General features: G+C 48.8%; 1 protein-coding gene across 1 annotated transcript in view; it reads right to left on the reverse strand.

Moving 5' to 3' along the window:
• NOTCH1 (notch receptor 1) overlaps positions 1 to 27,397 on the reverse strand; it is a 105,570-nt gene that overhangs the window by 48,290 nt on the left and 29,883 nt on the right. The window contains exons 3-8 of the mRNA XM_034427164.3: positions 11,690 to 11,952; positions 9,896 to 10,234; positions 6,918 to 7,040; positions 4,110 to 4,343; positions 2,787 to 2,942; positions 747 to 932 (exon numbers count right to left, since the gene is read on the reverse strand). Of these exons, the coding sequence (XP_034283055.2) occupies positions 747 to 932; positions 2,787 to 2,942; positions 4,110 to 4,343; positions 6,918 to 7,040; positions 9,896 to 10,234; positions 11,690 to 11,952 (1,301 nt within the window). The remainder of the gene's footprint in view (positions 1 to 746; positions 933 to 2,786; positions 2,943 to 4,109; positions 4,344 to 6,917; positions 7,041 to 9,895; positions 10,235 to 11,689; positions 11,953 to 27,397) is intronic.

Here is a 27,397-nt window from a genome sequence, read left to right on the forward strand (position 1 = left end):
CACTGCTCCAGCCACTACCCAGGCTTGTGTGGAGCAGGGCTGCCCCCCTTGCAAGGGGTCTGAATTGGAGGGCACCCCGAAAGACAGCAATAGCCCTTAGACTTATATAACGCTTCACAGTGCTTTTACAGCCCTCTCTAAGCGGTTTACAGAGTCAGCCTCTTGCCCCAACAATCTGGCTTCTCATTTTACCCACCTCGGAAGGACGGAAGGCTGAGTCAACATTGAGCTGGTGAGAATCGAACTGGTAGTCAGCAGAATTAGCCTGCAATATTGCATACTAATCACTGCACCACTACAGCTGATAGGTAGATAGGTAGATGGATGGATGGATGATAGATAGACAGACATAGATAGATAGATAGCAATAGCACTTAGACTTATATACTGCTTCACAACCCTCTCTAAGCGGTTTACAGAGTCAACCTTTTGCCCCCAACAATCCAGGTCCTCCTTTTACCCATCTCGGAAGGACGGAAGGCTGAGTCAACCTTGAGCCTGGTGAGATTTGGACTGCCAAATTGCAGGCAGCCGGCAGTCAGCAGAAGGAGCCTGCAGTACTGCACTCTGACCACTGCGCCACCGTGGCTCATGGATGGAGCGGTTACAAAAACTAAGCCAAGCACCAAAGGATTTGAAGATCACACCTCTTCCTTCTCCATCACTGCTCCACCCAGGGCACCCCAAAGGTCCGGAGAGCCGCCCATCAGAGGGGCCCGGAAGGACAGGGGAGCCGGCAGGGTTACCTGGCATGCAAATGCACTGGAAGACCCCAATCTGGTCCAAGCAGGTGGCATCGTTCTGGCAGGGGTTGGAGGAGCACTCGTTGACGTCTATCTCGCAGCGGGGACCCGAATAGCCCGTCTGGCATTGGCACTGAAAGGAGCCCTCCGTGTTGAGGCATTTCCCGGCATGCTCGCAGGGGTTGGCACCTGGCAGGAGGGAAAAGGAGGATTAGGCGGGGAGGTGCATGTGTGAATGGCCAAGGGGGCTACAAGGGGTCCTTCTCTTTCTCTTGTCCTTGGTTCGCCCCCTCCCCAATTCCAAAGCACTCCTTCTGTTCAGCTCCTTGTCCAACCAGCACTGCAGCAAACAAGGCAAATGCTATTTCCTCCCCCCCCTCTGTAGACCCCTCCCCCAGGACTTTTGAAAGCTGAAGACACTCGTGGAGGCTACAGGGTAGTCCTCGTCTTACGACCGCAACTGAGCCCAACATTTCTGTGGCCGTGTGAGACATTGGCTCAGCGAATTTTGGGCCATTTTACGACCGCAGCTATTAAGTGCGTCACACAGCGCTGATCAGTGAATCTGGCTCCCCCACCCCACCCCCACTGTCCTTTGCTTGTCCGAAGGTCGCAAAAGGGGATTGCGTGACCCCGGGACTCTGCGACCGTCGTTAAGTGTGAGTCAGTTCTGGCAAGCGTCTGAATTTTGATCATTTGTCCCTGGGGATGCTTGCAACGGTCTTAAAGTGTGAACACCAGTCGTAAGTCCCTTTTCTCAGTGCCGCTGTAACTTTGAACGGTCACTAAACAAGCTGTTGTAAATCAAGGATTACCTGTGTTATGGGGGGCACTGGATACAGGAGCTCAAGCAAAAGCCGCATCTGTTTCAACTGCAATCTTTTCCTCCTCCTTCCGCTTGTAAATAGCCTCCCACCCACCCACATCCTGACCAACCAAGGGGCAGAGAGCCACTCGTGGCATGTTGGATTTGGCCATCTAAATCGGGGTCCCCCAAAGGAGCCAATATTGACCCCCAAGCTTCAATGGAGGCATATCCAAGGAATAGATAGTAATATTATCCATACTGACATTAGTTAAAGTAAAAGGTAAAGGTTCCCCTCGCACATACGTGCTAGTCGTTCCCGACTCTAGGGGGCGGTGCTCATCTCCGTTTCAGAGCCGAAGAGCCAGCGCTGTCTGAAGACGTCTCCGTGGTCATGTGGCCGGCATGACTCAACGCCAAAGGCGCACAGATCGCTGTTCCCTTCCTACCAAGGTGGTCCCTATTTTTCTACTTGCATTTGTTTTAAGTGCTTTCAAACTGCTAGGTTGGCAGAAGCTGGGACAAGTCACAGGGATTCGAACCGCTGAACTGCCGACCTTTCGATCGACAAGCTCAGCATCTTAGCCACTGAGCTATCTTTATATTATAAAATGTTTGGGGGTGGAGAATCAAGGAAACCCCACGAAGGACTTGATGAGCCAATGAACTTGGAGCCAAATTGACCCTGTCTCGTTTCAGAGTCTCCTCCAACCGCCAAGATGGGTGGCAAAGGAATTTAATCATCCTCATTTAACAACCCCATAATCCCTTGCAGGGTGGAGTCTGGGCAACTGAACGGAGCTGAGTGTTTAAATTGGTTCAAAACTATTTCGTTGAATACGTGATGTACAATGACAATAAAGGCTTTGACTTTACTGGCCGGATGCCCTTCCTGTCACCAATGAGGAGTTTTGTTCAGCAGATATATTCTCATGGTGCCCAGAGAGAGAAATATCTGCTTCTCTACCTAGGATCGAACTCACAGCCTCCTGATTGTGAGGCGAGAGCTCTACCTCTAGGCCACGGCACCATTCTGGCAAATGAATTTAATAATATAAAAATAATTCGCAGGTCGGCTTTTCCAGGCCCCGAACCTCCCCGAGTTTCATTCCAAGGGTTGGCCTGTCTCCTAGGGTCGGTTTTCTGTACCAATTCCCTCCCCAGACTTTTCTTCAACCCCAGCCAGCTCCACGGGTCTCACTCCCACCCGGCGCCCCCCGGCTCCGATGCCCCCTTACCCAGCAAGCATTCGTCCACGTCTTTATTGCAGGCTGGCCCCATGTACCCCGAGGGGCAGGTGCAAATGGCCCTCCCAGTCACGGGGTTCGTGTCGCAGTTGGAGCCTTCGTTGCAAGGGTTGCTTATGCAGGCATCTTCCAGGTGGCACAGCAAGCCTGCAGAGGGCAGAGGGGGGATTCAGAAAGACACGCAGACACTTGCAAAGATGCTCCCCCATCCATCGGCAACACAGGCAGTCAATGGCCCCACTGCCACAATGGAGGCAACCTGGTTATTGAATTGCTCGCTTGCATGCTGTATACTGAACCGTATCCTAGCCAAAGCATCCGAGCTTAATTTATTGGCAAAGCTAGGAAAATAATACGTAGCAAGCTAGGGCTAACTGAATGCCAGTTTGGTATTGTGGTTAAGCCACCAGGCTAGAAAACAGGAGATGGTGAGTTCTAGTCCTGCCTTGGGTCACAAATCCATCTGGATTGCCTTGGGCCAGTCGTGCTCACTCAGCCCCTAGGAAGGAAGCAATGGTAAATCACTTCTGGAAAAAAAAAAACACCTTCTCGAGAAAACTATAGGGAGTCTAGGCAGCCTCCAAAAATTGGACAGACTGAACAGAAATTTTGAAAAGGGTGCTAATTAGTATGGCAGTGAATGGCAGTCGCTCAGGTCTTAAACAGACCTGGTTTAAGGGAGTTGGGAGACACGGCCACAGAGTGCCTGGCCTGTGCAGCTCCGAGAAGGCCTCGCCGATCCATCAGAGTAAACTGGTGCATTCTCAGCAGCTGGAATTGGGCTGTGGATCAACATCTGGAGACCTCTGAGAAGGCAGGGACTAGTCATCCTCTTGTTCTTACTTTTTTTTTCTTATTACGATCCTGTAACCCCTTTCTTATCGGGATGGAGTCGGGGCGACTGAATAGAGCTGAGCGTTTACTGGCTGGATGCCCTCCCCGACACCTACGCAGGGTTCACAGCAAATATTTTCTCTTTGCATTCTGATAGAGAAACGTCTGTCGCTGCCTAGGATTGAATTCTCAGCCTCCCGAGTGTGACGCGAGCATCTTCACCTCTAAGGCCACCACACCGCTCCCTCTTGTTCTTCCATAACCTCTGCAAATGTATTGGGACTACAACTCCCAGAATTCCTAGCAGTTTTCCTGTAATCTTAGCACCTACAGAGGGAAGCAGCACCCCCTCCTCTTTGTGTCAGCCCCTCAAATATTGAAACACTGCTCTCATGCCCCCCCCCCAGTCCTTCTTTTCTCCAGAATGACCGTACCCCAGTTCCTGCAACCCTTCTTCCTTTCTCTCCCTTGGATACCCACCTGTGCGCCCATGCGGGCACTCGCAGTAGAAAGAGGCCACACGGTCATGGCAAGTGGCCCCTGGGGAGCAAGCCGCACTGGCACAGTCGTCAATGTTCTCGCTGCAGTCCTCCCCCGTCCAACCATTCACACAGACACAGTTGTAGTCCCCGTGTGTGTTGTGGCAGGTGCCGCCATTCTGGCAAGCGTTGGGAATTAACTGACATTCGTCCACATCTTCGGCACAATACTGGCCTAGAAGAGAAAGAAGGGGGCTGATCCAAATTCTTCACGGGGGTGGGGAGAGACCCCCAAAGTGGTCCAGATTAAAGTCTCTATGTCAGGTTTCGAGGTCGTCTCAAATAAATTGCATTTCAAACAAAGTCTTTGAAGAAAAACTCCTATTTATTAAGCACAACATTCTAGATTTGACTCCATAGAAGCCAACACTGACTTCCAGACCCAAAACCCTCCCTTTCCGTTCCCCACTCCCCTGCACTCATTGGCCATCTTCCAAGTCACTCTACCCCTAATCTACTGTTCCAACTCAAAGGAATTTCCCCCTCCCATCCCATCTCCTAGGGATATTATCTCCAGGGAAAATAAGTAGGTGAAAAGTCAAACGTCCCTTTCCAGACGCCTCCCTTCTCCTTCTTATGTCAGCACTAGAGTAAATGCAGCTTGAAGTGCTGACACTCTATTGCACTCCCAATAGGAGAAGAGCAGGAAGGGCTAGACACATAGTCCTCAATTTAAAACAGTTCGTTTAGTGGGCACGGGAAAAAGTGCCATTGTAACTTTGTAACATTCACACTTAACAACTTAATCTCAACTTTCCAGACCGGTCTCTCTGAATTGCCTGAGCATTTTCTGGAAATATTACAGGACAAGAAAGAAAATTATGGATGGGGAAGGACGAAGGAATCAGGAGGAAGAGCTGTCTTGCTTTCGGGTCCTAATTTTAGAAACAACAAAATATGTTTTAAAACAGGGGTGTCAAACTCGATTTCATTGAGGACTGCATCAAGGTCGTGTTTGACCTCAGAGGGCCGGGGATGGGGGTGGGGGGACGTGTCTGGGAGTGGTGGGCGTTTGATATAGGTTCAAGACGCATTTTTCCCCTTCTCTTCTTTCTTTCCACAGTTCTTTATGATAACCATTTTCCTATCTCTTCTACCAGATATTACGGGCAAACATTTATTACTTATACTCAGTGGTGGGATTCAGCCGGTTCGCACCACTTCGGGAGAACCGGTTGTTAACTAAAAAGAGCCTTGGTACTACAGGGGTTTAAGGCACCCTGTTATTAAGCTTATTAAGACCAGCTGCCTGCAATTACTGCAGGGTTCGAATCTCGCCAAGGCTCAAGGTTGACTCAGCCTTCCATCCTTTCTAAGGTAGGTGAAATGAGGACCCAGTTTGTGGGGGCAATAAGCTGACTTTGTATAAAATATACAAAAGGATGAAGGCTATTGCTGAGCACATTGTAAGCCGCCCTGAGTCTCCGGAGAAGGGCGGCATATAAATCAAATTAAAAAAAAAAAAAAAAAAAAACTTTCTGAGCAGTTTGGCAAAGTGGTTGTTGGAAGAAATCATTAGGGCAGAGGACCGGTTGTTAAATTACTTGAATCCCACCACTGCTTATACTTCATACTCCACTAAACTTTTTATTTCTAAATTTATACCCCATTGTTTAATAGTAAATTGTTTTTCCAGGCAGAAAAGCTATTTATATTATTGTATTTTTATTATTTAACTAATAATAAAAAATACAATAGCATAAATAACATGATAATACAAAATCTAACAGCAGAGGTAAATTTCCAGGATAGTAAATACAAATGGCTATCCGTTATAGATTGCGGATTGTAGATTAAGTGGACCGACAGTATGTAAAATCTGGCATTCAACTGTAGCATTAACATAGGATGTTGCTTGTTTTCGATCCAGAGCAGGCACTTACTTGAGGCCACATAATTGTAATCCAGTCCAATCCAGTCCTCCTGCAGCACTCTGCCGGCCGAAAACGGGCCACATGGAGGCCCCACGTGGCCCGTTCCTGGCCTCCCTAGCCTCCTGCAGCATTTTTGGCTGACAGAGTGCTGCTGGAGGCCGTGGAAGCCAAAAAGGGGCCACCCCGTGGTCTGTTTTGGCCGTTAGAGGCACCATAGGCCGGTCTTTTGGCCTATTTCCAGGCCGGCCCCGCGGGCCAGATTTTAGCACCCTGCAGGTCAGTTCTGGCCCACGAGCCTTTAGTTTGATACCCGTTTTAAACAACACATCCAAAAGACAAACAGAGGTAGATGCAAGCATTTCTACCTCTGTTCATCTTTTGGCTGTATTGTTTAAATTATTAAAAGGGATTAATTGTTTTAAAATTTGTTTTTTTTTTTAAAGAAAGCTGGTGGTTGGATTTCAAATTCAGTTACAATCTGGAACAAGCTCCCTCCCCCGAGATACGGAGGATCCCGGATTTGCGCACCTTCCGTCGCGCGCTCAAGACTTTCTTAGTTCATCAAGCTGGCCTGGCCTAAATCTTTTCCCCTTCTAAATGTAAATTTTAATTTGTTTTTAAATTATTGGGTATTTTAAATTTGTCTCAGCCAAATTATTTAATTCGTTTTTATTCTATTTTAAATTTTTGTATTTATGTGTTTTATTCTGTGGCTGTTCACCGCCCTGAGTCCTTCAGGAATAGGGCGGTATATAAATCCGATAAAATCAAATCAAAATCAAATCAAAAGAGAGAAAAGTTCAAGCCATTTTCACCTGACCTTCCTCCCTTTGGGGCTCCCCGATTTCCCCCACCTCCCATCGGTGCATCCTCACCTGTCCATTCAGGTGGGCACTGGCAGTTGTAGGTGTTCACCCCATCCACACAGGTGCCTCCGTTCTTGCAGTTGTTTCCGGGACAGTCGTCAAGATTCTCTTCGCAGTTCTGGCCCGCGAAACCTGCCGGTGGAGGAGGAGCAAAAGGACAGGTGAGACCCATTCTCAGCCCCGCTAAGAACGGAAAACCCCAGGGGCCACAAACCCAGTTTTCTTTGCAGGAGAACCAAGGCTTAATTTCCAGCCTCCCCAGGCAAGGCAGTAAGAAGCTCTTCTCCAGAAGCTGCTGCCAGCCAGGGCAGACAAACTGGAGCTAAATTGAGAGCTTGACTCAATAAAAAGAAATCAATTGTATGTTTAATTTAGTGGAGTTTTCTTAGCAACGGTATGGAAGAGACCTGCCACTATGTTCAGAACCAGAATCAGAATAGAGCTGGAAGGGACTTTGGAGGTCTTCTAGTCCAGCCCCCTGCTTAAGCAGGAGAACCTATTACATTAACATCCTTCAGTCTCAAGAGACGATGGTATCGTGCTCTGGAAAGAGGTCCTAAAACAGCATCTGGTGTGACTAAAAAGGCCAATTGGAGAGTGGCCATCAATCCCTTCCACACTGAGGGCAGATCCATTCTGTCCCCTGCCCACCCCAAAGATTTTGCTGGTTCCGGGACTGCCTCTTTGCCTCAGCCTGCCGAACAAGGGTCTCTTCGAATTGGAGAAGGCCAAGCTGCGTCTTTAGCCTCCAAGCTGGACGATCGGAGGTCAAGGTTTCCCAGTTGTTAATGTCCATTCCCAGGGCCTTTAGGTCCCTCTTGCAGATATCCTTATATTGCAGTTGTGGTCTCCCTCTGAGGCGCTTTCCCTGCACTAATTCTCCATACAGGAGATCTTTCGGAATCCGACCATCGGCCATTCTCACGACATGCCCCAGCCAGCATAGACGTCGCTGTTTCAATAGTGTATACATGCTAGAAATTCCAGCACGCTCCAAGACCTGTCCTGACAGGTGATGCCAAGAATTCGTCGGAGACGAGCGCATATGAAAGGTGTTCAACTTTCTCTCCTGCCATGCGTAGAGGGTCCAAGACTCACTGCAGTACAAGAGTGTGCTCAGGATGCAGGCTCTATAGACCTGGATCTTTGTATGTTCCGTCAGCTTCTTATTAAGCCCTACTCTCTTTGTAAGTCTGGAAAATGTGGTGGCCCCTTTATCAATACGTTTATTCAGCTCAGCATCTAAAGAGAGAACCTATACCATTTCAGAGAAGTGGCTGTCTAGTCTCTTCTTAAAGACCTCCAGGGATGGAGGGCCCCACAACTTCTGGAGGCAAGTTGTTCCACTGGTTAATTGTTCTCACAGCATATGGGCCAAGGTGGTGCAGTGGTTAGGGTGCAGTACTGCAGCTACTTCAGCTGACTGCTAGTTCAGCAGATCAGCGGATCAAATCTCACCGGCTCAAGGTTGACTCAGCCTTCCATCCTTCCAAGGTGGGTAAAATGAGGACCCAGATTGTTGGGGGCCAAGAGGCTGACTCTGTAAACCGCTTAGAGACAGCTGTAAAGCACTGTGAAGCAGTATATAAGTCTAAGTGCTATTGTCCTTCCTTCTTTCCTTCCTTCCTTCCTTCCTTCCTTCTGTCCTTCCTTCCCTCCCTCCCTCCCTCCCTCCCTCCTTCCTTCCTTCCTTCCTTCCTTCCTTCCTTTCCTGGTATAGCGGTTACAATGCAGTATTGCAAACTAACTCTGCCCATTGCCAGGAGTTCGATTCTGTATGGCTCAAGGTTGACTCAGCCTTCCATCCTTCCGAGGTGGGTAAAATGAGGACCCAGATTGTTGGGGAGGCAATATGCTATTTAGTATACTGTCTTTGGTGTAAGCCGCCCAGAGTCCTCGGAGAGTGGGTGGCATAGAAATATGAATAATAAAATAAATAAATAAATAATGTTGACTGGGGAATTCTGGAAGTTGAAGTCTACACCTTTTAGCTTCCCAGGTTGCAAAACGCTGGTTTAGGTACTACGAAAGGAAAAGCTGGCAACCGCCTGATCCGTTCTATTGCAAAGTACCTCCCGAGAAACAGATTACGGATGGCCGGGGGCCTTTTTGGATTCATGGGTTCTAGATTCTACTTGGTTCATGTGAATGTGATTGTGGTTGTCACTATTACCCAGTTGCACTAATCACGGTCATGGCTAATGCTGGCTGGCTTACTTCTTCATATATTTAATACCTATCCATTGTCATTGTCATGTCTCCCAGCAAGGGATAAAGTTTCTCTGCACCAGAAAGTGAAGTTCTGTCCAGGGTGGTCCAGCCAACTCTCCCCTTCCCCCGCCCCCCCGCCCCCACCCCTGCCCGAGCTGGATGCCAGGAACTAGTTTCATTCCCTTATATGGCTCTTCCATAGATCCCAACTTTCTCAAGGAAAAAGCTACGGGGCAGAACCAGCCTAAAGGGGCCCGTGAACTGCATACGTGTCTCGTTTGCTAATGGTTGTTTAAAGTATCCCAGCATTCTGCAGAAGACCGATGGCAGAGGAGCCAGGAATGCAAATGGGGGCATTGTAAGAAAAAGGGGAGGGGGGGTGAAACAACATGAAGTGAAGAAATCGGGGTTGGGTCAGGCTGCTATGTGAAGGCAATGGGTACTCAAAATAAAAGAAGCTGGCAGGAAACTTGTGAGGCTGCCAAATCTCTCACAAGAGCGCTGGAATCACGCCAGCTGATTCCAACCATGTTCGTTACACGTGGCTTCCAAAGATGCCCTCTGTATCGCTCCTGGGTCAGGCAGGAGCTTCATCCCTGGAAGCCTTCAAGGAGAGACTGGGCTGCCATCTGTCAGAAATGGTGTAGGGTCTCCTGCTTGGCTGGGGGGGGGGGGGGAGGCTGGACTAGATGACCTCCAAGGTCCCTTCCAACTCTGTTCATCTGTAAGTTAAGGTTTCAGAGAAAGAGAGAGAGAGCCAAGGCACCCCAGCCTACCTGCAAGGCAGGTGCACTCGTAGGCCACGTCTCCGGTCTGCTGGCACGTGCCCCCGTTCTGGCAAGGCGAGGGGTTGCAGGGCACGTAGAGGTGTTCGCAATTGATGCCGGTGAAGGCCTGCCGGCAGTGGCACTGGTAGGAGCCAATCTCGTTGACGCAGGTGCCCCCGTTCTTGCAGATGGGAGGCGTCCGGCTGCACTCGTTCAAGTCTTCTTTGCAAGTGGCCCCGTGGAAGCCCTGCGGACACCTGCACACGTAGCTGGACTCAAAGGGCACGCACTGCCCACCGTTGGCACAGGGATTGGAGGCACAGGGGTCGGCCTGCTGACACGTCTTGCCTGCAGGGCAAAGAGAGGAGAGATAGCCTGCTTCAGCCAAAAATTCAGGATAAAGAACCCAGCCACGGCACAAATAAGACCTGAAAACCTTCCATTTTTCAGTCCTAATCTTTTAAATGTTTTTATAAAGCGTTGCAAACACTTGTGTTCCATTTACATCGGCTTCTTTAAAAATACACATTTTTTTGCTGCCTGGTTCTATTTCTTCTACTTTAGAGTTTCTTTGTATGTGTAAACTACAGGGATACCTTGGTTCAAGAATTAAACCACTTGGTTTTAAACCAGGACAGTGTCTAGTCTCTGTGCTGGAAACCTGCTCTAAGGTGCCTGCATCCTTCTCTTCCACCTTCCCCACTCCCCTCCAATGGTGGGCAGAACCAGCTAGATCAAGTGTTTCTTAAACTTGGCAACTTTGAAGACGTGGGGACTTCAATTCCCAAAATTCTCCAGCCACCCTTGCTGGGTGAAAAGAGTTCTGGGAGTTGAATGCACACACGTCTTAAAAGTTGCCAAGTTTAAGAAACACCGATCAAGAGTACAAAAGATGGAGAGAAACTTTTGAAAAATGGAAAAGAGATGGTGTTGGCACCCCCTGCCTGGTTCCGTCTGTCACGGGGAAGACCGAAAAAAATTAAACCTCTTCCTTGCATTGTTGAAGTCCGACAATCCCAACAAGGACAAATCAAAACACACAAGGCCAGGCTCGGTTCTGCAGCTGAGAATTGGGGTTCTACCAGGTGTTGTGGTCCGCCGGCAGCCTGTGGAGCTGGCAGCAGTCATACAGTGAGGAGGCTAGGGAGGAACATGGGCCAGTCCTGGAGTCTGGGGAAGGCTCTGCGTCGGAGGCAGAGATAGGGCCAGGGCCATCTGGGAGTTATTGTGCTGACTCCGGAGCCCCCAGAGTCTGATGTCAGCAAGGCAGAGGAACAGGGGGAGATTGTTCCCAGTGCGCGCGTGCGCAGAGCTGCCAGAAGGTAAGAACAGTTAAGACAAAAGGGACGACTCGGGAGTAAGGCTTGGAGATGATTGGCCGCTCCCATAAGACATAAAGGTGGAGCAAAGGGACATGAGCCTTTGCAGGAAGCAACTTTGTTCATTCTGGTCGGTTTAAATTCTGAAGCTCCGTTTTGACTCTGTGCTCCGTGTGGCCTTGCAAAGCTAATTGCCAATGAGGTCTTTGGCAGCGTGTCAAGGGAGATAAAGGTGGGTGCTTATCAGCCTTATCCCGAAGGACTGTGGGAAACTTCTGTCGGACTCTTTACACACTATTTGTGACTCTTCGCAGGCTGTGAATGAACAGAATTCACAGCCATTGAAATAAAAAGAGGGTTTTGGGGACTAATTGTGTGCTTTTTACTGTCTCAGGAAGCCCAAGTCAGAACACCAGGCATGGAGCTGCAGGCATCTCAAAGGGGGCCTCCCTTGGGGATGTGTGCCAGTTGCTCTCTCTCTCACCTGACCAGCCTGGAGGGCAGCGGCATTTGTATTCGGTCAAGGTGACCAGATCGCAGCTCCCTCCGTTGCGACAGGGGCCGCTCAGGCAGGCATTCTCCTCAATGGTCAAGCACAGCTTATCGATGTAGCCCAGCCGGCAGGAACAGATGTAATCGGGTGCGTTGCCCTCAACCACGGGGTGGCAGGTGCCGCCATTGTTACAGGGGGAGCTGAGGCACAAATTCGGGAACTGGCAGCGCTGGCCAATAAAGTCCTTGGAGCATCTAAGAAAAGAAGGAGGAGGAAGAGGATGAATAAGAGACCTGCAGGAGCAAGCAACAGCTATTCGGCGTTCTTTGGCGGGTCTGCAATGCCACCCAAACTTTCTCCCGTCTCTCCTGCTGCAGGCTGGCAGGGCATCGGACGGACAGGGAAATCACGAAAGAGCAGGATTCGAATGAACGACAGCCTTTGGATACAGTCTCTAAGGCTCGTTTTGCAGCCCTTATGCAGGGTTTCCTCCCCCCCACCCTTAATGTGACTCTTAGGAAAGAAATTCTTGAAAAGAATAAAAAGAATGCAAATGCTGAAAAAGTAAAGTAACGTGAAAAAAGCACAAAAAAAAGGAAGAATTAGGAAAAAGTGACACTGTAAAGAAGCAACTGCCAATCCTCTTAACCGCAGTTACGTTTATATTTTGCCATCTCTTAAGGTTACAACATAATTTAATTCTTTTCATCGTCTACCGTTTCTAATCATCAAACCCATAAAATCACAAGTTCGGTTCCCCCCCCCCCAGCAAAAAGTCCATCAAGGGTATTCCAGGCACATGGCAGTTATTGTCCTTTCCTTAAACAGGGAGGTTGATTGTGTTACCTCTGCTAATCCCGCATCTTCATTGTGGGTATTTCAGAGTCTTCCCATTTTTACGCGTATAAAAATCTCACAGCCATATAGAAAACCCACTTTCCAGAACTGTTTTCTAATTGTCACACAGGGAAAGCTCTGGTTTTAATTGAATATTTATCTTTAAAATACTTTGGGTCACAGGCATGTATTGGAAATCAGGATTTTCTGGCATTTTTGCAAATCCACCAGGCATGATAAACCAACTTTTTTCCTTTCCACATTTCCAACTTAAAAGTACCTGTCCATGTTCTAGATCATTTTTCGAGCCCTATGAGAGGTTTTTAAAGAATTTTTTTTTTTAAATCTCTGAGAACACTTTGCCCAATAAATATGCAGGTTACTGGAAGCTAAGAGAAGATTATTTGCTGGTTCTTTAAAATCCCCATCTATCAAAAAGCCCACTCAAAAAGGCTTAAGATTTTCAAACCTCTTTATTTAGGAGGGAGGGATTTACAACCAATTCCAACTTCGGTATTTCCTCAACTTTGGGCCAAAATTGTGGAAACCTTTTGGGAAAAGTGTATTTTTGAGGTTTAACAACTAATAACACCACTTTTTTTTTTTTTTTTTGAGTTTCAAGTTAATCCTATTCCACTGCTGTAATGAATAGCCTGGGAATAGCCCCAGACCTTCACCCAATGGAAAATCTATGGATTTTCTGACTAAAGAAACTTGTTAGCCAGAAGCCACCCAGCAATAAAACCCAGTTAATAGAAGCCATCGTTCAATCTTGGTTTCCCATGATAACAGCTGCAGAACTAAAAGACTTGGTTCACTCCATGGGAAGATGTTGTAAAGACGTAATTCATGCTAAAGGTTACCCAACTAAGTATTAACTGACATGGTGATCCTTTTTGTATATCTCGTTTCTTCTATGGTATATAATTTTTGTATCTCTCGTTTTTTCTACGTGTTTCACTTTTCTTCTTTATACTGTAACTGCTCTTCTAATAGCAAATCCTTCATAAAAGTGATTGCATTACATCCTTGATTAAATTATATTTCCACTGATGTATAATTTTATGGTGCTTCTCCAAAAAAAAAAAAGTGGTGTTATTAGTTAGTTTTAGAAAATACACTTTCCCCAAAAGGTTTCCACAATTTTGGCCACTACTGTATCTTAAACTGGCCAAGGTTGTGAAATGCCGATTTAAAGAATTTGAGATTCTGGGGAAAAGACGGGAGTTCTACTTAAGCCACTTAGAAGGGAAACAGTTTGCAAAGTTTGATCAGGTGACCTTGGAGAATCTATAATGGGAAGTCCCGTTTTTTCAGCCCTGTCATTCTTTCCAACGGTCACTAAACAAGTGGTTGTAAATCAAAGGCTACCTGCAGTTTTCATCATGAAACTAGGAGAATTAAACTAGGTTTAATTCCCATTCGCCTCTACATTTCAAAAGCGAGTGGCTCTTTTTTTTGTGTGTGCGCTGAGGTGTCTAAAGCCCATTTTAGTCCCTTACAAGCTTAATTCTCCGCACAAGAGTCTCATCCTTCCTGAAAAACTGAAGCTTCTTCCATGGCCATCCAAAGGCCCATCAGCCAGAGCCTTATGGCAGCAGGAGGGGGCGGGGGTTATTTGTATTTTCCTTCCTTTATGTTTTGGGAAAGGTAATGGCCTTGCAACGGCCATCATCCACTGGTCGCTGGCCATCTGTTGCGCATCGCCAAAAGGAACTGGAGCCAAGTGGCTCATCAAAGCACCCCTCTCCGTTTGGCCCTTCGGAAGGGAGATGGACATCCCTGGGGGGGGGAAAACTGGCAACGTGACCAAGCTGAGCTCCAAGCTGGCTGAACACAGGAAAGGCCCCCTTGTGATGGGCCCTGGGTGCTCCCTGAGCTTGGTAGTTATCTTGCAGACGTTTCATTACCTAACTAGGTAACATCATCAGTGAGAGGAGGAGGAGGAGGAGGACTGTGAGGTCCTTGGTGCTCTCTGAGCTTGGTGGTTTTCATGCAGGCGTTTCATTGCCCAACTAGATAATATCCTCAGTGCAACAGAGAGTCCCTGTTGGGGATCTCTGCCGGGGTACAAAGGAACCCCAAATTCCTTTGTTTTGATGCTGCCAACCCTGACTTCCTTGCCAGCTACTTCATTCTCTCTGCAACTCACTCCATCATTTGCTTGGAAAGCCTCCAAGAGAGAGGAGAGATGAAAGGGGAGAGGGGAGGGGAGAGGGGAGGGGAGGAGGGGAGAGGGAAGGGAGAGGAGAGAGGGAGGGGAAGGGGGAGGGGAAGGGAAAGGAGAGGGGAGGGGAGGGGAGAAGACTGATGTCTTGGTGCCAGCTTCTCTCTCTTCCCTCCTCTGGATTTTCCCTTTCACTTTTGGTCCAAAGGGGAGGAAGAAAAGGGAAAGTGCCTCGAAACAAGCAGAGTTTTCAAAAGGGGAAGTTGTGAACATAGCCAGCACACTTTGTCAGCCAGGGAGCCGAATTGTGTGGACCGACCTTCTCCTGGCTTGAGCAGATGCCATATTTATGCTTCGCATCCGTTTTCCAGGTGCCAAACGGCGCAAACCGAGGTTGTGTAGGAGGGACACAACTCACTGCACCCCAAGGGGGGCCCTGCTTCTCAATCACGGCTCCTGTGCTCTTGGGGCACCAAGCAGCCTGCGGCCTACAAAGGCTCCTGAGTGAGCAGGGGGTTGGACTAGAAGACCTCCAAGGTCCCTTCCAACTCTGTTAGTCCGTATCCTGTTTCTGCAAGGGCTTATTGGCCTATTTTTGATGGAGCTGCTCCTAATTTGCGATTTGAACCATTTCTACCAAAGAATTCCCACTTTTTCTCCTCACATTCTTCTTCTAGGCCTCCTTTGCTCTCCTGCTGAAACCCTCCCGGGATTGCCAAAGGCTCAGTGGGGAGGGGTCTGGGCCCAGAAGTTTCAAGGTCTCCCAGGAAGAGGGCATTTTGTGTGCCAAAGAACTCAGTCACGGCAGAAAACAAATACTAAATGGAAATTGGCAAGGGGTGGGGGGGTGAGGGGGCAAAGCTGTAGTTGGCAGATTGGCAGATACATTAAGTTTCACATTCTGTCCTTAAATGGAGAGGGAGGGAGGGAGGGAGGGAGGGAGGGAGGGAGGAAAGAAAGAAAGAAAGAAAGAAAGAAAGAAAGAAAGAAAGAAAGAAAGAAAGAAAGAAAGAAAGAAAGAAAGAAAGAAAGAAAGGAGGGAGGGAGGGAGGAAGGAAAAGAGGGAGGGAGGGAGGAAAGAAGGAAGAAGGAAAGAAAGAAAGAAAAGAGGGAGGGGGAGGGAGGAAGGAAGGAAAGAAAGAGGGAGGGAGGGAAGGAAGGAAGGAAGAAAGAAAGGAAGAAAGGAAGAAAGGAAGAAAGAAAAGAGGGAGGGAGGGAGGGAGGAAGGAAGGAAGGAAGGAAGGAAGGAAGGAAGGAAGAAAGAAAGAAAGAAAGAAAGAAAGAAAGAAAGAAAGAAAGAAAGAAAGAAAAGAGGGAGGGAGGGAAGGAAGGAAGAAAGAAAGAAAGAAAGAAAAGAGGGAGGGAGGGAGGAAGGAAAAGAGGGAGGGAGGGAGGAAAGAAGGAAGAAGGAAAGAAAGAAAAGAGGGAGGGGGAGGGAGGAAGGAAGGAAAGAAAGAGGGAGGGAGGGAAGGAAGGAAGAAAGAAAGGAAGAAAGGAAGAAAGAAAAGAGGGAGGGAGGGAAGGAAGGAAGAAAGGAAGGAAGAAAGGAAGAAAGAAAAGAGGGAGGGAGGGAGGAAGGAAGGAAGGAAGGAAAGAAAGAAAGAAAGAAAGAAAGAAAGAAAAAGAGAAAGAAAGAAAAAGAGAAAAAGAGAAAGAAAGAAAGAAAGGAGGGAAGGAGGGAGGGAGGGAAGGAGTCAGTTTTAGTCTCTCTCTCCCACCCTCTTTTTCTAGCGTCCATTTTCAATCCTCTTGTTGAAACCTTATGTGAGAATCCCCTGAAGTTTGGGGACGCTTTGAGTTAATGAGATGGGCAGAATCCAGGCCAAACTGAAAGAAAAGCGGGCACAGTAGCAGCACCCGCGGCATCTGCTGGGAGCAGGTGTGCATTTTAATGAGGGGGCAGCAGCTGCTACCACACTCCCCTCCCCCACCCCCGCTGCTGCCCAAAACACCGCCTTGGCAGGCCAACGCTCCACAGGCCGGGGGGGGGGGGGGCTTTGTGCTGCTGGGGAATTTAGCCGGATGCTTGGGCTGTGCAACAGGGTGCAGGGAAACTCCCCCCCCCCCCAAAAAAAGACAGGCCCAGAGCCACAGCGGAGACACCGTGGTCAGAGAAGAGGCTGCAATTTGCCATTTCCTTCCTCCCCTCCACTTGTGCTGCAGCCCCCGGTTGCTTCTGAGAGACCCAGGAAGCGTTGTGGCATTGCAGAGCAAGAGATTTTCAGAAGAAAGAGAGAAAGAGAGAGAAAGGGAAAGGGAAAGAGAGAGTAGAAAAGAGAGAGGAGGAGAGAAAGAGAGGGAAAGAGAGAGCAAAAGAGAGAGAGGGAGGGAAAGAGAGAAAAAGAGGAGTGGGAGAGAGAGAGAAAGAAGAGGATGAAGTGAAAGAGGGAGAGAGAAAGGGAAAGAGAAAGAGAGGAGGTGGGAAAGAGAAGGGGGAAGATAGAGGAAAAGAGAGAAAAGAGAGGGGAGGGAGGGAAAGAAAGAGCAGGAGAGGGGAAGAGGAAGGAAAGAAAGAGAAAAAGAGGAGTGGGAGAGAGAGAAAGAGAGGGAGAGAAAGAGGGAAAGAGAGAGAAAGGGAAAGAGAAAGAGACAGGAAAAGAGAGAGGGGGAGGGAAAGAGAGGGGAAAAGAGAGAGGGAGGGAGGAAGGGAGGGAAAGGGAGAGACAGAGAGGGAAAAAGAGAGAGAGGAAAAGAGAGAAGAAGGGAGGGAAAGAGAGAGACAGAGAGGGAAAAAGAGAGAGAGGAAAAGAGAGGGAGGGAGGGAGGGAAAGAGAGAGACAGAGAGGGAAAAAGAGAGAGAGGAAAAGAGAGGGAGGGAGGGAGGAAAAGAGAGAGACAGAGAGGGAAAAAGAGAGAGAGGAAAAGAGAGGGAGGGAGGGAGGGAAAGAGAGAGGGCACGAGAGAAAGAGTGCTTCCCTGATGCGTTTCTTGTCTTAACAGGCTCTCATAAGGCAATCAAGAGACTGGGCCCCAGAGCCCCCAGAAATTGTGGGGACCTGCCCCTGATGCGCAGCGGAGGAATATTTGCTGGCAGCACCCCGATGTAGGGATCTGCCTCCCAACTCTACAGGCAACCCTGGTGGAGTTTGGCACCCGTGTTCTGCTCTCTAAGCAGCCTGCTAAAAAATGCTCTTTTTTTGTCCAAATGCAGAATCTCAGCCTCTCCTAGGCATCTGGATTAGCAAAGCCGAGGTTCTCACCCGTAAAAGGAGGGTCGGGCAAGTTTGGGGCATCAACCTGGCCTGCTGAAGTTGCCCATCTGTGCACAACGGGTATCCTGCCCATTTCCATAGGTTAAATCTTGAGGTTCCTTTTCACTTGCTGGTCCAGATCTGAGAATCCACTCAGCCTCCCAACTCCCAAAGCAGAGCACACCCAGGATCTACCTTGGCCCGGCCACCCCGTACCCCTCCCAGAGTTTAAGGTCATTCGGGGTTGAATTAGGGGAGACATGATAGCAGTCTTCCAGTATCTGAGGGGCTGCCACAAAGAAGGAGGGAGTCAAATTATTCTCCAAAGCACCAGAGAAACAGGACAAGAAACGATGGATGGAAATTCATCAAGGAGAGAAGCAACCGGGAATTAAGGAGAAACTTCCTAACAGTGAGGACAATTAACCAGTGGAACAGCCTGCCATCAGAAGTTGTGGGTGCTTCATCACCTTCTCTTTTTAAGAAGAAACTGGACAATCACTTATCTGAAATAGTTTAGGTTCTCCTGCTTGAGCTGGACCAGAAGACCTCCAAGGTCCCTAGAATAGATTATTCTATTCGATTTTACAACCTTTACTTCCCTTTTCAAAGCTGTCCTTTCTCCCATCTGCCTACACAATGACACCCATCTAGCATGCTTCACCAACAATGTGGCTGATGATATGAAGGTCAGGATCTGTGGTCACTTTTGGTCAAAGGCGAATGATGGCCCTTTTTATGACTTGTGGACTTCAACTCCCAGAATTCCTGGGAGTTGGCCAGCCCCCTTCTCTCTGGTGACTGCCCTCCAGGCCTATTGCCACCCAGATTGCAGAAAAGACCAAGCAGCGTTTGGCAAAGTGAGGCTCACCCAGGACCCTCCTGCGCCACCAGAGTGTGTGGAATTAACCCAGGAGGGGCTGATCTTGAGAAAGTGCCAGTCCAGAGCTGAACAGGTGCTCAATTTCAACTGGGCAAGAGAGCCAATTCTGCCAATGTGCATCGCTAGTTCTGGTGCAAATTTGTGTAGGGTGAGTTTATGCTACTTGTGCCAATCGGGGTTTTACTTTTTAGCATTTTTATTAGAGAGGGCACCATTTGGCCCACTCTGCAAAAATGCTTCCAGCTGCTGCTGGACACAGCCACTCCCTGCCAGCGGGCATTTTTGATAGTTCCCTCCACTCTATCCAGCTCTTGCAAACACCTGGGTAAAATCTTTGTTAGTCGCAAAAGATGTGACCCAACTCCTGATCTTTTTTTTTTTGGTACAAAACAGAATGACTCCAGATTTAACTGTAATTTGAACAGACTCTTCTGGGGCAAAAGAATGCAGCTGATTTAAGACCCAGGGATACTCACCGGAACATGCTTTAAACCTGCGTACGCACAACCACTAAACCACGCACCCAAATTCCACAATCTGATAAGATAACAACCAGAGCAGTCAACCTCTGGGCACGCGAGAAGAATTGGGAGGGGTCAGAGATGGCTATCACAGTGAGCAGGTACAAACCCTTTTCTGACCCGCAGGAAAATTAACCCCTCATAGTGGAGGCTATTCTCCATTTTTCGGTATCTGGGATCCCACCTCCAAGGCAATGGCGACATCAATGACGAGGTGCCAGCAAGGGTGGATGCAGCCTGGATGCGCTGGAGAGAACTTATGTAGCAGACGAATGCCAACCCGTCTTAAATCTAAGATTTACAAGACAACCGTCCGCCCGTTGCACTGTGTGGCACAATGCTGGGCAGCAACGACAGGGACCCAAAGCTCTCTCCATGCCATGGAAATGCAAAAGCTCCATTGATATTGGGCACCTCCCTTCTTGACCGCATCACAAATGACACCATTCGACAGCATTTTGGTGTGGCACAATTACAGAGAAGATGAGAGAAGGCCGACTCCACTGATATGGACATGTCCAGAGAGCAGCACCTTCCACTGTGGCCAAGGCTGCCTACCAAATAGAATTCAATGCCCGGAGACCTCGCGGGCATCCAAAACACCATCAACAAAGACATGCAAGTTGTGGGCCTGCGCCCTGGAGACACAGCTGATCATGCAAAGTGGCACTCAATGATCCAAAAAGCAGACCCTGCACCTGAGGGAAAAGGAGGAGGAGGAGGAGGAGGAGGAGGAGGAGGAGGAGGAGGAGGAGGAAGAGGAAGGAGAAGGAGGAAGAGAAAGAAGAAGGAGGAGGAGAAGGAGGAGGAGGAGGAGGAGGAGGAGGAGAAAGGAGAAGGAGAAGGAGAAGGAGAAGGAGAAGGAGAAGGAGGAGAAGGAGAAGGAGGAGGAGAAGGAGGAGGAGGAGGAGGAGGAAGAGAAAGAAGAAGGAGAAGGAGAAGGAGGAGGAGAAGAAGAAGAAGAAGGAGGAGGAGGAGGAGGAGGAGGAGGAGGAGGAGGAGGAGGAGGAGGAGGAGAAGAAGAAGGAAAAGAAGGAGAAGAAGAAGATCTTCTCCACATGGCTGGAAATAACGAAGCTGCGTCCAGACAAGGTTTCACTTTGCAGTCCGTCAACCGACTATCACCTTCCCCACCCCCCACCCCCTCAAAGCAACTTTTAAAAGGAAGAAGCGGGCTGGAAAGGGAGGTTCCCCTAGAAAGAGTTAAGTCCTTGTTTCCCCTCGGCTATGACTGTCATCCATGCCTCACACACCCTGCCGGAGGCTAAAAGGAAACCTCCCGATCACGTGGCATTTTGCAAGCCTCTTTAAACCTGTTCCCCTTTCTTGACCTTGGGCTCGTATAATTCAAGAGCATTTTCCCCATGTCTGGTTTCCTCTGTACAGAGCAGGGTCTCCAACCGTGGCAACTTTAAGACTTGTGGACTTCAACTCCTGCTGGCTGAGGAACTCTGTACAACAACCCCCATTCTGGTGGTTTTCAAGCAGGAGGTCCCACCCAGAGAGGCCAATGCCTTGGTCGACATCTCTTCCCAAAGAACCAGCGAGCGGTTTCTGATCTGATCAAGCTTCAAGATCAGAGCATCTCCAACACGGGACTGGCCTTATCTGCAGAAGAGCTTGAACTGGGGAGATAAGAAATAACGGCCGCCAAATAAGCCGTCGAGATGGATTGGAACAAGGCTACAGATGCACCCCACGTGGACAACAACTGCAGAAACAGGCGTCTCCAGGTGTGAAGAAGGGAGGTGGCTCCAAAAGGACTGGATTATCAGCACAGTTTTAGCACCGACTCGGCTTTTTCCCGACTCAGAAGGAAAATAAAGCAGCCACAGAGGGAAGTGCATACAGCACGCTCAATTTGCTGGTCTTTTAGCTCGATCTCTTAAAGCTCTTCTCTTCTTCTGTCCCAGTCTCAGAAAAAGGGCAGATTAATAGAATTGGAAGGGACCTTGGAGGTCATCTAATCCAACCCCACTGCTCAAACAGGAAAGGCTATACCATTCTGCACAAATGGCTGCTCAATCTCTTCTTAAAAGCCTCCAGTGATGGAGCACCCATAACTTCTGGTGGCAAGCTGTTCCACTGGTTAATTGTCCTCACTGTTAGGAAGTTTCTCCTTAATTCCAGGTTGCTTCTCTCCTTGATCAGTTTCCATCCATCGTTTCTTCTCTTGCCTTCTGGAAAATAAATTGACCCTTTCTTCTTTGTAGCAGCCCTTCAAATATTGGAACACTGCTGTCATGTCACCCCTAGTCTCTTCTTTTCATGAAGACATATCCAATCCCTGCAACCATTCTTCATAGGTTTCTAGCCTCTAGTCCTCTAATCATCTTTGTGGCTCTTTTCTCCACTCTTTCCAGAATCTCAACATCTTTTTTTTTTTTTTTAAATAATGTGGTGACCAAAACGGGATGTAGTATTCCAAGTGTGGCCTTACCAAGGCCTTATAAAGCAGTACTAACACTTCATGTGATCTTGATTCTATCCCTCCGTTTACGCAACCAAGGATTGCACTGGCTTTTTTTTGGCTGTCTCGGTTTGCAGCGGATGGCGGAGAGCACTTAACCTGCTTAACTTATCTAAAGCCAATATGCCAAGCTTTTGTTTTTAATCTACATCTTTAGACCTAAGACAGAGTGTCTGTGTGAATTAGGTGTTCAGCAGAGTGATGGCCTGGGGAGAAAAAAGCTATCTTTGTGTCTAATTGTTTTGACATGCAATCCCCTATAGCAGTGGTCACCCACCAGTGGTCCGTGGGAAAATTTTGGTGGTCCTCAGAAAAATTATTTGCATTTTTTTATTTTGCACTAAATTGCACTAAACACTATTTATCTTTTTAAAAAATTCATATTAGTGGTCTGCGGGATTTAAAATTATGAATTTAGTGGTCCCTGAGGTCCGAAAGGTTGGTGACCCCTGCCCTATAGCAGCATACGGTGCTCAGTAGCGCAATGGCCAGAGTGCAGTCCTGCAGGCTCCTTCTGCTGACTGCCGGCTGACTGCAATTTGGCAGATTGAGTCTCACCAGGCTCAAGGTTGACTCAGCCTTCCGTCCTTCCAAGGTGGGTAAAATGAGGACCCAGATTGTTGGGGGCAAGAGGCTGACCCTGCAAACCGCTTACAGAGGGCTGTAAAAGCACTGTGAAGCGGTATATAAGTCTAAGGGCTATGGCTATACAGAGGGGAGAAGTTGAAACAGTTTATGTCCAGGATGTGAGGGGAATTCAGGCACAGCTAGCTGAGTCACTTTAGTGAGTAAGAATATCTGGAACGATGGTCATGAAATGCTGAGCTGGTGTCTACAAAAAAGGGCCCTTGCATAGTCCTTTGGGGATTCAAGATGTTGCAAAATGTAGTGCAGTGCCATCATAACAGCGTCTCTTTGCCTGATAGGCAAACTGCAAGGGGTCTCAGCGGATCCCTGAGGGTCTTCAGGTGGGCCATCACGAGCCTTTCAAAGGTTTTCAGAACTACGGATGTCGGAGCAACCGGTCTGCAGTCGTTCAGCTCCTGTGATATTCCCTGCGATTTCCAACCGGCGCACTTTCAAGGTGAGCTCCAAACTCTGGCGTTTGCCACGCGGCTGGATTTTGCACCTTCTGCAGGAAAACCCAGCTCTGTTCCCGACAGAACAGGAGGAATCTGGGAGCTTCACAACTATATTTTCTCCCTACTTGACAACTGAATGGTGAAACCCCTTGCTCCCCTTCCCTGGGTCTCAGCCTCCCCACCCCAAGCCCACCGCAGCCCCTCTAAGAAGAAGTATTCAGCCCCGGGCAAGCCAGTGGGGAACGATGGAGACTGGAGTCCTGCACATCTCAAGATGTGGTCCAGAATGCAACCCCGCAGGTGGTGATGAGAGCGACGTGGCGCTCCCATGTGACCCCCCTCCTGCGCAAGCTGCACTGGCACCCAGTGGTCTTCCGGGTGCGCTTCAAGGTTTTGGTTACCACCTTTAGAGCGCTCCATGGCTCAGGACCAGGGTACTTATGAGACCACCTTCTGCCACCAGTAGCCTCTCACCGACCAGTTCACTCCCATAGAGAGGGGCTCCTCAAGGTGCCATCGGCCAAACAATGTCGACTGGCGGCCCCCAGGGGGAGAGCCTTTTCTGTGGGGGCACCTGCCATCTGGAACAAGCTCCCCCTGGAGATACGGAGGATCCAAGATTTACGCACTTTCCGCCGCGCCCTAAAAACGTTTTTATTCCAACAGGCTGGTCTGGCCTAACTCTCCCTTTTAAATTGGTTTTTTTTTTTTTTATTGAAAAGTTTTACAAAACGAAAAAAAAATTCCCCCCCCAATATTCCCCCCACCCTTTCCCTCCCTTCATCCCACCCTCCACCCCAGACTTCCCAGAGCAAAATACAAGGTATTTCAATTAACAATCATAAGCTAAATTAACCTATTTATCCTTAGACTACTAAATCCCTCCCTGAAGCCTTAACTCCACTATAGATAACATAATACTTCTAGTACTTAGTTTTAAATGTTTTACATAAATTGGATGTTTTTAAATTTGTTTTTGAGCCCAAATTATTTAATCTATTTTTAATAGCTTTTAACTTTTGTATGTTATTTGTATTTTTATCTTGGCTGTTCACCGCCCTGAGTCCCTTGGGAGTAGGGCGGTATATAAATATGATAATAAATAAATAAATAAATAAGAGTGCCACTTTAGAGAAGGCAGCCCCAGAGCAGCTTAAATCCCAGGGCCGCAGGAGGGTGTCCGGTTACCCTCTCCACAAAGCGTCCCACCCCCTACACCCCCACCAGTCGCGTTGGATACCCTGCTTCGGTTCTTCCCATTGTCCCCGCGCCTTTTTCTCCCCCCCTCCTCTCCGACCGAAAACAGGTTTTGTTTCCTTCCCGTCTCCCCTCTATAGAAATGCTACTTCTCAACACATCCCAAGGCAGATGTTTGGGCGACCTTTCACCCGTGATTAATCCAGAAGGTTGGCTGGGCCTTTTCACAACGCCAGCTACCATCTGCCGGGAGCAGAGACAGATGCCATGCACAAACACAACGCCCCGCGGCACCCCCCCCCTCTCGATCCAGCCCCCCCCCCCGGGTTTGGTTTTAAAAAGAGGAGAGAAAAGAAAAGAAAAGAAAAAAGAAAGTCCTTCCCAAGTGAATGCTTACTAGGTCACTGCCAATCTTAACACAAAACAAGGGGAAAAGCCCAGCCTGGGATCCAAGGAAGAATTCCAGAGCAACAAGTCCCCAAGTTTCTCTCCGGTTGGAAACCTGGCGGGCAAGTTTGAGAAGCCCCAGAAGTCCGACCTCCCCATTTTATCTTTATGTAGTTTGTTATTATTATTACAGACCCCGATGGAGGGCAGGGGATAATGAGGGAGGGCGGGGGAAAGGCCAGCCCAGGCGTGGGCAGCTCAAACTGGGCTTAGATTCATCCACAAATCACGTTAGACGGAATCCAAGCCATACTCTGCCCTCCCACCAGAAGCCCAGAGATCCTGCTTTTACTGCATTCACGAAGGGCAAAATATGTGGCTTCTGGATCTGCTCTTCTGGGCCAGAACGTTTCGGAAGGAAGCACCCCTTGGCCCCGGAAGCCAGGAAGACCACACTTTCAATACCGCATCCAGTTTTGGTCACCACACTATAAAAAAGAGGTTGAGACTCTGGAAAGAGTGCAGAGAAGAGCAACCAAGAGGATTAGGGGACCGGAGGCTAAAACATATGAAGACTATGCAGGAACTGGGCATCATGGCTAGTCTAGTGAAGAGAAGGACCAGGGAGACAGGAGAGCATCTTCCAATACTTGAGGGGCTGCCCCAGAGAGGAGGAAGGGGGTTGAGCTATTTCGCAAAGCACCTGAAGGCCGGACAAGGAATAATGGATGGAAACTGATCCAGGAGAGATTCAACCTGGAAATAAGGAGAAATTTCCTGACAGTGAGAACAATCAACCCATGGAACAGAAGTTGCCTTTGGAAGTCATGGGACCTTCATCACTGGAAGCCTTCAAGAAGAGGCAGGACTGCCATCGGTCAGAAATGGTTGGGCAGGGGGTTGGACTAGATGACCTACAAGGTCCCTTCCAACTCTGTTAATCTGTTAAAGGTGGCTGGAGCCGGAGAATCCTCAGCCTTGCTCAGTGCATCCCCAGCAGGTGCCTGTCCAGCTCCTGCTTGACCTCCAAGGAAAGGACAAGGACACACACACACACACACACACGTCCTTTGACTTATCAGCTCCCCTCTCAAGCTGCTCTCCTTGTCAGAAAGCCTGGCCGCCATCCACCAGATTAACATCTTGCAACGAAGATTTCCAAACGGTCATATGCCGGAGACCCTGATACCAGCCGGGTCACACGCTGCTCACTTGAGGGCGGTCACGTCCAGCGACCGCTTCTCTGCCCTTCTCCTAAGTGGCCGTTCCCACAGGCAGCACCACCGAGAGACAGTTCCATGTCCTGCACGGCAGGCAGACAGTGGTGGCACTTCCACCCAGAGGGCCTTGAGACCCATGGTGCTGGGCCCCTTGGGTTGATTCCTTTGTTGCAGATGTAGTCTGGAATTGGGGGTGGGGGAGACACCCTCGGGGAATCTCCCAACAATCCTGCAAGACCCGTCTGAGTGACAGGGAGCCGTGTGTGCCGGATCTGAAGGTCCCAATCCAATGTTTTAACCCTTATCCTAAGCTACGTTTAGCCCTCTGGCTTTCCACCGTATGCAAACCTGGCCATTGTGCTTCATAGACCATAGTTTCCTCATCAGGCCATAATTAGCAGAACTGCAGGAATGCTATAACCGGTGGCATCTGGAGAGACCCAGCCTGCTTCCCTGGCTTGTGCATCACACAAGGTGTGTCCTCCCAGGTGTCTGGACTTCAATTCCCAGAATTCCCCAAGCAGAAGAGCCATGGCTAAGAATTCTGGGAATCGAAACCTGCCCATCTGGACACAAGCGGAGCCTATTTTGCTTATCATAATGCAATGACTTTAGTTTAACAGATTAACAGAGTTGGAAGGGACCTTGTAGGTCATCTAGTCCAACCCCCCGCCCAGCCAGGAAACCCTACACCATTTCTGACCGATGGCAGTCCAGTTTCTTCTTGAAAGCTTCCAGGGATGAAGCTCCCACAACTTCTGTTCCATTGATTGATTGTTCTCAGTGTCAGAAAATTCCTCCTTATTTCCAGGTTGAATCTCTCCATGATCAGTTTCCATCCATTGTTCCTTGTCTGGCCTTCGGGTGCTTTGGAGAATAGCTTGGCCCCCTTCCTCCTCTCTGTGGCAGCCCCTCAAATATTGGAAGATGCTATCCTGTCTCCCCTGGTCCTTCCAACCTGGACTTGCTCTGAGTATTCAGAACTGCGCACATGGCTGTAGTTATTCCAGTCGTGTGAAGTTGGATTTCCTCCAGGCACTGCCAGAGTTGACCGGCTCCATCTAATTCCATTCTCTGAAGGTTCAAGCACCCTTGTAAATACTGGGAATAATTCTCTTAATTCAATCTCCTATCTATGCACTAACTGCACTGGGCCCAGGGGTGCCTCCTCCTCCTCCTTCCTCCTTCCTCCTCCTCCATGGGAAGGGTCTCGGATAATGGGACACGCCATCCTGCTTCCTACACGCATCACCTGTAGGGCTGGATAACTTCCTTTAGACGCCCAGGTGCTTTTAAGGGCCGTGCGCCTCCCTCCGTATCTCCAAGGCTTAATGATTGATTCAGCCTGCCAAATTCAGCAGCTCAAAGTTTGAAGCCCATTAGAAAGTCAATAAATTCAACGCCTCCATCCACGGCCAGCAGCCTCGGGAGAAAACAGCCTCAGGGAGAAAGTTTGGCCTGACTTCTTGGGTTTAAAGATTAAAAGAGGAGGGTGACTTCTCTCCACCCACCGAGTTTTATGGCACCCATCAAAGGAGTCACCGTTCCCCTATAAAAATGGGTCGGGTGTCGAGATGCGGCCTGCAGACCTTCAGGGCAACAAGAAAACACTGGACTTTTGGAAGAGCGTATTTCCCTCTGCGGAAGGAAATATGCTTCTTTGCAAAACTCTGGCCGGAAGGCAGCAACTCTGCTCCCAAATCCCCAAAGCTCGATCAGTTCCTGCCGACTTTCTGTACCAGTA

The sequence above is a fragment of the Pantherophis guttatus genome, chromosome 16 (assembly GCF_059756535.1).
Source record: "Pantherophis guttatus breed Tessera chromosome 16, ASM5975653v1, whole genome shotgun sequence".
NCBI classification, from domain to species: Eukaryota; Metazoa; Chordata; class Lepidosauria; order Squamata; family Colubridae; genus Pantherophis; species Pantherophis guttatus.